At 56.0% G+C, this 12442-nt stretch overlaps 1 protein-coding gene across 1 annotated transcript; it reads right to left on the reverse strand.

Annotated features, from left to right (window-relative positions):
* Positions 1-1725: 1725 nt before the first annotated feature.
* C1QL1 (complement C1q like 1) lies at positions 1726-8999 on the reverse strand. Its single transcript, XM_033089075.1, has 2 exons — positions 8154-8999; positions 1726-2884 (listed from the first exon to the last, which is right to left on the reverse strand). Exons 1-2 carry the CDS (start codon positions 8748-8750, stop codon positions 2705-2707), a joined length of 777 nt encoding a protein of 258 aa, XP_032944966.1. The 5' UTR covers positions 8751-8999; the 3' UTR covers positions 1726-2704.
* Positions 9000-12442: the final 3443 nt, after the last annotated feature.

Below are 12442 nucleotides of genomic sequence, written 5' to 3' on the forward strand. Positions count from 1 at the left end.
CCCGGTCTCAGTGGAAATTCTCACCTTGCCCTCAATTCACTCAAAACACTGTCTTTGAGGACCCTTAGTCTGATGGAGGAGACACAGCTCTTGCCCTCGGTATCCCAAGTCTGAAGGGAAAAAAACAGATTTGCCCTTGGGGAGCCCCTGACTGATGGGAAAGACACTTTCCCAACAGGTTCCCCTGCAGCTGGGACGAGTGACAAGCAGCTGGCAACTGGCACCGCAGGACACACCTGGCGCTCTGCAAAGGAAGAAACAGACTTTGGCTTCAGTCCAGTCTTAGTTGTGCCACGAACTTGCTGCATGACCATGGGCAAGTCACGAGTTTTCTTCAGACTATGATTTCCTCATCTGCAAAATGGAGATTTCAAGCCCATCTCTCAAAATGACATGAGGATCGTCTAGTCACCAGAAAGAAAAGAAAGCCAGCCAGCCAGCCAGCCAGGCACACTCCCTAAGGAAATGATTAACATGCTTTTTATTGAAACAGAGGTTCCTAGAAGCATCCCTGTGGTCTCTGGGGAGGAGTGGGGAGCCCCCCAGGTGTGGTGGCTGGGTAATTCTGAGCCAGTGTGGCCATTAAAGAATCACAGGGGGCTGCTGGCAGCACTAGGGGCAGAGGGGAGTGCTGTCTAATCTAATCACTCTTCCCAAGGAAACTCTCGTTGCAGCCAGACCTTCCAGGGGTTTTATTGGGTTTGTGGGGAACTGCAGATTTCAATCTCCAGACCCCACAGGGAAGGAACAAGTATTAAGCTAATTTTATTAAATGGCCACAGCTGGCAGTAGGGGGAAGTAGGGGAGAGAAGGGAGGATAAAGAAAGTCATTCAAGTCTGCCAGCCATGACAAGGGTCCATACATGGGGCCTGACGGGAAGAGAGGCCACCCCTCCTTCCTGTCTCTCCAGCTGAGCCTGCAGCTTGGGGGGTGGGGGAGGCCAGATGGGACCTTTCCCTCAGAGTAGAGCCTTGGGATTCTCCAAGAAGCTCACACCACGGCTGCTGCCCACAGATGCTTGTAAATACACCATGCCTCTACACGGCAGGCGTGGGAGTGGAAGGGCTGAGCGTGATGGGGAGAGAGTCGGAGCTGCCACGATGCCATCCTTCCTCAGTTTTGCTTTGGAGATCCCAAATCTTTATGAAATATGTACCGGTTAAGAGCATGCTCTTTGAATCAAATACTGGCATTTGCCTCTTCCTAGCTCTGTGACCTTGGCAAATTATTTAACCTCTCTGAGCCTTAGTTTCCTCATCATTTCAGATAAAATCACAGTATCCATATTGACGGGTATGAGAGCATTTCCTGCCAATCCACCACCTTCCCCGCCACACACACATATCCATGAGGTAATATTTATAAAGTTCCTGGAATCTAACAGAGTGGTTGCTCTCTAAATATTAGCTATTCTTTCAGAATGCTCTAACTATGTGACTGCCATGGCCCCAGTTACATACAGGAAGTGAGGGAGGCAGTGGCAGAGTGAGGAGACTTAGTGTGCAGAGCTTCTTGGATTCAAGTGCCATCACAGAACTTAGCGACTGTTTCACAATAAGCAAGCTATTTAACCTCCCTGGAAGAAGAATTACCTCTACTCATCCAACCTCCCAGGGCTCTTGGGAGACCTGAGATGACATACCTGAAAGCAGTTTGCAAACTTTTAAGATGTATAATTAATAAAAGCTATGTTTATTGAGCACATACATCTGTTTACTCCTCAGTCAGGTGAGGTAGGTCACCTATATTGTATAGATGCGAAACAGGCCCAGAGGTAAAGTGTTTGGGCCAAGGTCAACCAGCTTTTAGTGCAAAGCTTGTTCCTTTCATGGCTGTCATTGACCCAGAACTGAGTCAGAGGAGTGACTTGCCCAGGATCACATAAAATGGCACTGGATGAGAAGCTGGGGCTCCCAATTGAAACTTGGCTGTGCCTTTGGAATGCTGACCCCGCTTTCAAGGATGAAAACAATAGAACTTAAGCATCATGGAAGATGATGTAACTGAACTGCTACCCATTCCAGCTGCCCAGGCCCACTTGAGCTGTGGTGGGCACGGCGCCCCTTGGCCCACCTCTCCTGGAACAGCTCTGACTCTGGCACCTGGCTTCCCCCAGATCCATGGGCAGCTTCCCGCAGACCCCTACCAGTGTGGAGGAGGGCAGGGTCGTCGTCCCGTCCTCTGTCTCCTGCCCAGGGCACAGACTGAAACCCAGCGGGATGGAAGTGTTTTTTTATTATAGCTTTGGTCAGACGCGGCGGGCGTGGCAGGGCCAGGCTTTAGGGAGCCCTGGGAAGCTATCCAGCCCCCATCCCACCCCTCCCCCAGGCGGCGCCACCCGGCAGCGGGAGGGCAACGCATCCCAGCGCGGGAAGTGGACCCCGTCGGGATCGGTCCCGGCTGGAGCAATAAACAGTCCTATTGTACAAATATACAGAGCAGGCTGGTCAACACCGCCTGCCTCCCAGGGCCCAGGATGGTGCGCGCTGGACCCGGCTCTGCCGCGAGCCGGCGGGAGGGTCAGGCTACGGCCAGGGCAGTGGTGAGGGCAGGCCCGGGCATCGTAGCCGCGGAGGGCTGTCAGCCAAGGGCCGGCAGCTAATTTGTAGGTGGGGTGGGGGGAGGGACGGATCATCCTCTGCCCGGCCAGGACCGGGAGTCGAGGGGGAGTGGTTAGGTGATGCAGTGGGACGCGCGGGGAGCTCAGTCAGAGTAGATGATGAAGCCGGAGAACGTGCTGTATTTGTTGCTGTTGCCGCCATGCGCTTTGCCCCCGTCGAGCTTGATGAAGACCTCATCGCCTGCGTCTAGGTGCAGGATCACGCTGTTGCTGGCATAATCGTAGTTCTGGTCTGCGTCCTGGGCGATGGCGCTGGCCCGCACCTGAGGTGGGTGGGGTGGGGAGTAGTGGTGTGTGTAAGAGGGGTGGGATGAGGAGGGAGAGAAATGGGGTCGTGGAGGGAAGAGAGCTGTCAGAGGTAAGGGAGCCACACGGGAGGATTTTGAGGCCCCATTTCCATCACCATCAGGGCTCTCAGCCTGCTTCTCTCCTATCATCCCCTCTTCCAATCATAACATGTGTTTTTTGGGGGGTGGCAGGGTACAGAAGCCCTGGATTTCTAGGGCTGGTGTAATCTGGGTCTGAATTGGGAGTCAAGGTGGAGTCAGCCCCCTTAACTTCTCTAGGTCTTACTATCTGGCCTGCTGAGGACCTCAACAATGCCTCTAGGATGGCCCAGCCTGGAACTCCCTCCTTGCAGAGATGAATTCTCTGGACTCCCAACGATGTAGGGCCATCCCCTCTCTGCTCATTCCTTCTTCTCTGCTTTAATTTTAATAGCGATAACTTACATTTCAGCCACATCCACCTGTTTCATGTCAGTGGATGGACGCGGGATGCACCTTGGCCCCATATGTCAAGGGGACTGGACCAGTGCCACGCTGCTGGAAGCAGCCACCCAGTATTAGGATGCCATCTTTGGACTCCTTGTCTGAAGTTCATTCTGAAGTCTGTCACACCGGAGCAGTGAGATGGAAGGCCTGGTAATTATTTCCTCTCCCAAGGCTTGGATTGGGCCTGCACAACCACCTCTGAGAAACTGGAGCTATATCTATGACTATTACCCCACTCAAAAAGGATTTCTGACCCCTCCTGTCTCACCCCACCTGGCAGGAAGGAGGTGGGTGGGGAAAAGGGAATCCTGTATCTCTTTGTGATCCTCAGTCTGACCTGATACCTTGCTGGTCCTTGTTTTGATGGAGGAGGGGCGGGAAGGTAAGACAACGGGCAAGGGAACGCTAGCATTTGGGTTTGAAGCCTGCCACCGTCACTTTTGTGGGCTCTGACTATTGTCATAAGATACCGAGGGTGTGTGGTCGTGGACAAATTCCCTCCCGGAGTTCCTCTCCAAATGCTGAATGCAAGTCCTGAACCAGAGGACCTGGGGCCTCTCCAGGATATCCTGGTGGAGAATGGGAAGAGAGGAGCCATTTCCAAGATTCTGGCTTATGTTGTGGGGAGGCTGCATTGGGTGGGGTTCACTCAGCCAGGTTCCTCAGCCCCACTCCATCTGGCGCTTTTCCTGAAAGCAACTCCTGCAAGAGCTGACAGTCAGGACAGGACCAAGCCAAATTAGGGGAGGGGCCTATCCTCCCTCCAGGGTGGAAGGCAGAACTGTGGGTCAGCTGCACCACAGCTGCTGACTCAGCGACAGTACTGCAACAGGGGGACCCAACGTATTTGCTTACAGACTGTCATTTAAAGCCCAGATCCTTCCAGCCATCTTTTCTCCCCTCAACCTCCTCTTCCCCAACCTGGGAAGAAACTGTTTGGGGCACTTAGCTGGGAAAACTCATGGTCCAGCTAAAGGTGGGGGGAAATCAAAGGAGAGGGAGACGGACCTTGTTTGTCAAGAAGCTCAGTTTCTCTGTTTAGAAAATGGATAAGAAGATCCTGCCTCACCACTGCCACCTTTGTAAAAGCTGTTTGATGGTGAAGAAAAAAAATTTTAATCTTGTTGGGGCTTTGAGCTACTGGGAAAGAGCTCAAAGCAAGCAGCCAGCTTCCGTATTGTTCCCTGGGCCCTACTCCTGGTAGTATTTATTATTACACATGCATTTCATTATCTTTGCTAATAAATTACTACTAATAACAATTATTTTTATTACCCAGATTAATTTAGCTTTGACTCATTAAAACCGTGTGCTTGTTAATAGCCAAATCCATTAGAATACAGTCATCTGTCATCAGGAATCTCCTGGTGATGTGACAGGCATCAGAACTGTTATGCTTATGTTTATTATTTATTCATCACCATGATTGTTGCTGTGATTATCCTAATTATCCATGGAGGCAGGGAGAATTTGTGCCCTGTGCTTAGATGGTGAGGGATCTAGGAACGGAACTCAGAGGTTCTGATTGTTTGTCCAAGACTGGAAATAGCTGAGGCATCCAGCTCCTCCTGGGGGTCAAGGGGAAGTTTGGGGAACTGAGGTTGCTGTGGAAATAGGAAAGCAGGCCTCTTCAAGGGCTGCCAGGGAGGGAAACTGAGGCAGAGGTCTGCCCAGGAGCCTGGAAGGGTGAGGAGAGAATCCAGGAAACATGCCCCTGCCCCCAGATCGATGCTGGGCTCTTGGATGTTGAGGTGTGCCTCCTATAGGCAGCCAGTCTGGCCCACAGGGGACACTTGTGCTTTCACATTTACTGGGTCCCACTGGGCCAGGCAGTGTGCTCTGTGCTATGTGGAAGGCATTAAGGGCCAGAGAGGATAGCTGGGGGCCCCTCTCCGAGCTTCAGGCAAGATGCTTATCTCCAGTTAGGTCAATTTGTATACGCCACCACCTCTCACCTCACTCAGACTCCGGTGTCCAAGCCCCTGTCCATTTATAATACGTCCCCATAGGCCCTGACCTGTCCCCACTCGGCCTCCCCTTCCCCAGCCCAGTTTCTCAATTTCATGTCCCCCTCGATCCATCTGAACAGTGGCTCTTAGAGGCAGCTGCAGGGAGCTCACCTCACCCAGGGTACCAGTCCCAACCTAGACCCTTCCTCAGGCTCCTCAGGTCCCCATGTCCTAATGACGAGGGATTAGTGCCATCAGGCTGTGCAGTGGTGACTCATAGCTCCCCCTAGGAAAGGGGCCACTGGGGCTCAGACAAGGAGAGAGGGGGCCTCAGCACCAAGCAGGAAGGTGGTGACTTTCTTCTTCCCATCTTTCTCAGGGAAGGGCCAGGGCCCAGATGCAGCTCTGCCATCCTGAAGGAACTCTAGAAGCCTCTCTGCAGTCAGGAAGCCAGGAATGAAAAGCACAGAGCCCAGGGTCGCTCCTGGTCTTGAGGGCATGGGCGGTGGCGGTGCAAGGTCCTCTCCTGTTCCCATCCATTACCCAGCCCCGGAATTTTTTTCTCTGCTCACTTGAATGTCCTCTTCCACCTCTGAGCCAGCTTTTTCCTACATTTGACCTTTTTATTTTCTCCCTAGCTGTGTCCCTTTACCTTGGGGGACCCAGGTTCACCATCCTCTCCTCCGACCAGGTTGGTCTGAGCTGAGGCAGATTCCACTGAATCACCCCCTCCAGCCAACACATTTGGGGCCAGGAGTTCCCAGCTGGGCTCCCAGTCTTCCTTTAATGCAGTAATTGCTGGAGTGTATTATTATGCGGTCACCACTCTCTCCCCTGCACAGACCATGAGGTCCTGGAAAGCAAGCAGATCAAACCCCTGGAACCAAACCCTGGCTCCTAGTGGGGCCTCAAAACCAGTATGTGGAATGACTAGTGAGATTAAATATTGGACATTCTGGAAGGAGAAGTCACCAGGGATGGGGGGTGGCCACAGCCTCCACTATTTGTCTTGGGTTTTGGGGGGGGAGGGGAGGAAATAGAGTAACTGTTAAAATGCTGGGTCTTTGAAACCCCCAGTTGTATCCACCTCCTTTCTTCTACTAGCCTGTGGTCCCACTTCCTTGTCAGGCTCTGTCAATGCCCTGCCCCTGCTACAGCACAGAAAGAAGAGGCTTTTGAATCAGTTTCACCTCCCAGTGACTGAAGCAAGTGCCCCTGCGCCAAGCACACGCTATCGTTAGTGCCTCATCTCAGGGGCCCTGCTGCAACCTCCTGACGTGGTGCAGGATCTAGGGCCCACGGGTGGCCACTTACCTCTCCAGGCAAGCTGGGCCCCCAGCCCCCTGAAACCTCAACTTGGTGCCAGCCCAAACTTTCTTTGGGAAAGGAAGAAATTCCATTGATGAAGGTGACATTACTGCATCCCTTATTGGTGATTAATAAGAGGAATCGTGGAGCTGTCTGCAGAATGAGCCCTCACAGGATACGGGGGCCTCCCTTTTGGTCAGGAACCAAGGACAAAGAGGAGAGACACGGGAAGCCTGACAGACACAAGTGGCAGAGGGACATCTGAAGAATAGAGAAGGTGGGGAAGAGGTTAAACCCAGGAGAGAGGCCAGAAACACAGGAAGAAACAAATAGGACTGGTAGATACAAGAGAGAGACAGGCACAAAAGCAGGAGAGAGGCGGAAGCCAGAGAGAGAAGCAGGCAATGGGGAGAGAAGAGGGGACCGACTTACAAGCACCTGGTAGGCTTTTCGCTGTCTCTCACCCTCAAGCCAGGGTCTACCTCAGGGCAGTGCTGTAATGGGAGGGGTTCCAACGGGGTCTTGGGTCTAAGTCTCAGGAGATTCTTTCCCAGCTCCCACCAGCCTCGCTTTAGTGCTGACCTATGCAGGTCTCCTTCTTCCGTAAAAATGCTCAACCTGATCACCCTCAAGGGACCCAGGCTAAAGTGATCTGGGAGAACTGGGAAGGGAAGTGGTATCAAAAGGGAAGGGAGCTGGGCAAAACTGTCGTCCTGGGGCAGGGTTAGGTCAAGGTTGGTCCCGGACAGCAATTCCAAGGAGAACATCTTGCACTGCGGGTCTCAGTACCAAAGACCCTGCGTACTTGGCACCTGCCAGCTCTGGTCTCTGGGATAGGGACAGAGAACGAAGAGAATCCCCTGACACTCCAGGAGTCAGGAGTTACAGCTAGGAGACCAACAGAAGGAGGAGTCTCCATCTCTTTGCCCTGCCTCAGGAGGAAAAACTTTTCCCCCCAGCCCACCTTCTTGGGCCAGTATCTCTGACACAGTACAAAGGACCGCGCAGTCCTGGGTTTTGCAAAGGGTGGCAGATCGTCCCAGTGGTCCCTTTCCAAGGGAGTGGAGGATGTATTGCAGCCAAGGCTTTCCGCGCCCAGCGTCCTTTGCCTTTGTGCCCAAAACATTTACAGCTCGCCTTCTGGGCTTGCGTGCATGGCTGTGCACCTGGAAGCCCGCGGGAGCGGAGGCTGCTTTTTTCCATCCTTGCCCTCCCCTAATCGCCCGCTAGTATCAACCAGACTCCCAGCTCTCAGAGGTCGCTTCCCAAGGGCCAAGCCCCCAGGGCTAGTCCGCGCGCTCGGGATCCCTGCGCCCTCAGTTCGATTTCTCTCTCGCATTTCCACGCTGCGGGTGTCTAGCAGCGTTTGCCTTGTAGCCGGCTCCCAGGAACTGAGGAGTTAGGGGTACCATCCGGCCCACATGCGATTCCACCTGCGCCCGCTAACTCCGACCCGGTACCCAAATGCCCCCAGGCCAACCCCGTGGCCCCGCCTGGCCCACCTGGCCGTTCTTGCAGAGGTCTGCCCACATACTGGTGCCGTCGCCGCCGCGCATGAGGACGTGGTAGGTGAAAAAGTAGGTGCCAGGGATGTTGCACGTAAACTTGCCGCTAGTCGCGTCGTAGTTGTTGCCTAGGTTGGTGACCACATCGTCGAACTTGAGCACCTCGTAACCCTCGTGAGGGTTCTTGAGGCCGGCGTAGAAGGCCACGCGCGGCACCGTGGTGTAGGTGGCGGTGCTGATGGCGCCGCTGCCCCCCGCGCCTGGCAACCCCGGAGGGCCGGTCTTGCCCGGCTCACCCTTCTCCCCGGGTGGCCCCACGGGGCCCGGAGGACCGGGGTCCCCGGGGGGACCGGGAGGACCCGGCTTGCCTGTGCGGCCCGGCTTCCCCTGGGGGCCCTGCACCAGCGTGGAGGGCGGGGGCGCACCGCTCTGCTCGCTCAGGGCGTCGCCGCCGTCGGGCCGCGCGCCGGTGCCGGGGCCCCGCGCGGGGTAGGGGTCGCACACCATGCGGCAGGTGCCCAGCATCTCATAGTGGCCGTCCGGGCCGCCCGAGCTCACCAGCACGGGGATGAGCACCACCAGCACCAGCAGCATCACCACGCCGGCGGCGGCCGCCAGCAGTGTCTTCCGGCCGGCGCGAAGCCTGGGGAGCGCCGGGCCGCCCGGCCGCGCCGTCGGGGCAATGGTGCCGGCGGGCGATGGGCGCGGGAAGGGCGCCCGCGCTCAAGGGCGGTCCGGCGGGGCTGCGGACATGGGGCCGGGCCCGGGGCGCCGCGCTGCGCTGGATGCGCTGCGGAGCCCAGCCTCCGGCTCCAGCCTCGCGCCTCCCTCCTGCTGCGCACCGGGACTGAGAGCGGCAGCCGCCGCCTCCTGCCTCGCTCCTCCCGCCTCCTCGCGCTGGGGCCACCGCCCCCTCCGCCCCGCCCAGCTCCACCCGCTAAGCGCGATTCTGCCCCCGCGATGGGTGGGGCTGGCGGCGGGGCTGACGCCTAATTGGGCCGCGGGCCGTAGGGCTCCGCCCACCTCGTGGGGCGGGGCAGAGGGGAAGGCCCCGCGGAGAAGACCAGCCTGGAGAGGGAGAGACTGAGGGAGAGAGGGACGCTGACTCCGAAATGAGAAGGGGTCTAGAGTCTGAGAAACAGGAGAGGCTCGCATAGGGAAAGGGAGAGTCGGGACCAAAGAGTGAATGGAAGAGAAGGCCACCAGGAGAGCTAGAGAGCACCGAGGGGAACTGGGAGAGGGTCGGCTACGAGGAAAACCAAGAGGGACAGAGGGAGGCGAGAGGGGCCGTGGTCCGCGGAGAGCGGAGGCGAGGGGGGAACCCCGGTCTGCAGGGTCAAAAAGAGCGATTGAAGGGAGGACGGAGCGGGGAGCAAGAAGGATCAAGGAAGAGCATCATGGGGGGAAGAGAGGAAGGCAAAAGGAGGATGGGGAGGGGGCCATCCTGCACTCAGGCCTCGCAGACCACCAGTCCAGGAGATTCGGGAGAGATAGTACACCTGTCAGGGTGCCTAGGGGGGTCTCAAGTTCTGACAACAGCCTCTCCCTCCTCTTTTCTGGATCCTAGCTGTTCCAGGACTTGTTCCCCCCGCCCCCGGAGGAGGGGAAGAATCGTCTACTCACTCCTCCTCTCCCCTGTCCCTTTCTCACCAAGCTCCAGGCCAGACCAGCATCCTTTTCCTGGGGGTGGGGAGGGGGAGGTCTCCATCTTCCTCTGATCACTCCCGTGATCTCTGCTTTTAGACAGGTGAGAACTGCGGGCCCTAAGAAAGCGGGCACCCCCACGTTATTTCTCCATTCTGACCAGTACCAACACGTCCCTGGGTGGTGGCCCCCTTTTCCAGCCTCCAAGAGGAGGGCTTGAGCTCACCCTGCCCCTCAGCTCCTCCACCCAACCCCAGCCTTCTCAGCAGCCCCCTAACTCTTCTCCCTATCAGGTTGTCTGAGGCAATCCACTTCCTCAAGTGCAGTAATGTGTTTAGGTTGCATAAACTGAAATGTGTCTGCTTCCATAAAAATATTTGTCACATTTGAGGCCCAGCTTGTGCTCCAATGCTCCTCCTTCACCCTCCTTTGGCCAGCCCACCGGAGAGGGTTCTGCCTTTTGGAGGCCTCTGGCCACTGATAAAGGCTGACCCTTCAACCTCTTTCTTTTCTCCTGAGAAGTCCCCTCCCAGCTCACACTCTCCTTCTTCTGACCTGCCACGGGGTCCTTATGATGCACTGGCTTTCTCTATGCAAGGTTGAAATTGCTTAACTCCACCCAGAGCTGAGAGGAGGAAAGGGACAGCAGGATATTAAGTGGTGGGCTCTGAGAGAGGGACTTCCAAGCACTGACTGCTGAGCCCAGGGTAGAGTGACCCCCACGGCCAAGAAGGGAGCTAAAACAATGCAATAAATAGCGTTTATTCCGGGCTTACTGTGTGTCAGGCCTTGTGTTAAACGCTTTACGGACGCGGTCACACTTGATCTTCACACCAATGCATAGAGGTAAAGCCCATCATTACCTCATTTTACAGGTGGAGAACTGAGGCTCGGGCAAGTTAAGAGATTTGCCCAAAGTCACACTACCGGTAATAAGCGGTAGAGCTGGGATTCAAACCCGCAGCCTGGCTCCATGCCCTTTCAAACTCCACGCGCTTAGGTCTCTAGGTGCTGTTCACTGCCCAAAGGGAAGAAGGTGCCACGTGCAGGAGGAGGGGGCTCCAGGCAGCTAGACCTCCCCAGGCTCAGGAAGAATACTCCTCAGCTCTCGGCTGTCAGTCCCGCCTCCTGCCCGCCCCCCCGCACCGTGGTCTCCCCCAGTGTGACTCCCAGAACAGCGACTGGGTCGGTGACCCTAAGGACAAGTGCGCCATCATTAGCGTATGATTTGTACAGCCCCCCCCCCCACCCCCGTAGTTCGAACGCAGACGCGTCCCTCCTCCGCTACGCCGCTGGGGCTCCTCCGCCCTCCTCCGCCCCCCCAGAACCCGCAGGGGAAACTGCGGCTGGCCGCCCGAGGCCAAGGAGGGGCGGGAGCACCCACCGCCCGCACTCGCCCGGGCGTCCAAGGCAGCCCGCCCCCCGCTCCGAAAGAGCGCCCGCTCTCCTGGCGCGGTGTGGCGTCTCTGTCAGCCCAGCCGGATTCTCCCCGCTTCGCTGGAGTGGAAAATAACGGCTTCAAACTTTGCAGAAAGGAGCGGGTGCCAGCACTTTAATTAACAGCCATCTTGGCCTGTGAGCCTGGGCCACCAGTCCGCGCCTCCCCAGGGCTCGCAAGGCCCCGCCACAGCCCCGCCCAGGCCCCCAAGGAGGTGAACCCAGGCCGCCGCGCTCGGTGCCTCTTTTCCGAGGGAGATGAGGGCCTGGCCGAAGGAGGGCGGGTGCTGTCTTGGGATGGGGGGCGTCTCCCCCAGCTTAATACTTGAGGATCCCCAGCCCTCCCACCCCGCCTACCCACCCACCCCCAAATTCTCTAACGCCTGGCGTTTGAAAATTCTGGAATTAGAGACCTGCGTGCCAATCCCAGCTGGTGATTTTAAGCTGGTCACCTAACCTGCAGCGCCTCAAGTGTCTTCCTTTGGGAAAAGCATTGTTGTGAAGATTAAATGAGATATAATGAATGGAAAGCGCTGGGTTCTGCATCTGACCTTTCTAATGCACCCAGTAAATGGTGGCTAACAAAATTATTCCACTTCAAGGCTAAGAAAGCCCTTCCACCACTTCTCCTGCCTTCTCCTGCCTTCTTTCGACAGACTGCTGAGCTGGGCTCTAGCAGAGGACAATGGCCTATGCTTCCAGGTTCAGACACAGGACTGGATGAGTAAGGAAGGAACCCTGTAGTTCGGGCTCCCAAGTCTCTTCTTCAACTACCTGCCAAGATCAGGGACTCGAGTTTTCAGAAAGGGAAAGAGATGAGCCATGGAGGAAGGGAGAGCAGTATTGTCTGTAGCTGGGAGGCTGCCAGTGCTGGGGGCTGAAGGTCCAGCTTTACTTTCCCTCCTATGAGCCAGAGCTCCCTCACTCCTATAGCCCCATCATTCCAGGGAGGGTGGGTGCTGGGCATTGCGGTGGTCTGTGGAGGGTGCAAGAAAGTGGGTAAGTTCCTCAATTATGTATGGCTGGCTTTAGGAAACTTGGTGGCCGTTCCGTGGTATTTTGGTTTTTTCTTTTTTTTTTTTTTTAATGAATGTGAGTGGATGTGAATGTATTAGAGACTGCGTTTGTGATAGTGTGTGTCTGGGTTTATGAGTGATGAAAGGGGGTGCTGTGAATGCAAATCTGCATTCACTTGTTCATTTGTT

Source organism: Rhinolophus ferrumequinum, chromosome 21 (genome assembly GCF_004115265.2).
Source record: "Rhinolophus ferrumequinum isolate MPI-CBG mRhiFer1 chromosome 21, mRhiFer1_v1.p, whole genome shotgun sequence".
Classification (NCBI taxonomy): domain Eukaryota; kingdom Metazoa; phylum Chordata; class Mammalia; order Chiroptera; family Rhinolophidae; genus Rhinolophus; species Rhinolophus ferrumequinum.

Coding starts and splice junctions, on each gene's coding strand:
- C1QL1 (XM_033089075.1), bottom strand. CDS start 8,750: ATGCTGCTGGTGCTGGTGGTGCTCATCCCCGTGCTGGTGAGCTCGGGC. Junction 2,885..8,153: donor ACCTCTGCAAGAACGGCCAG/GTGGGCCAGGCG, acceptor CACCCACCTCAG/GTGCGGGCCAGCGCCATCGC.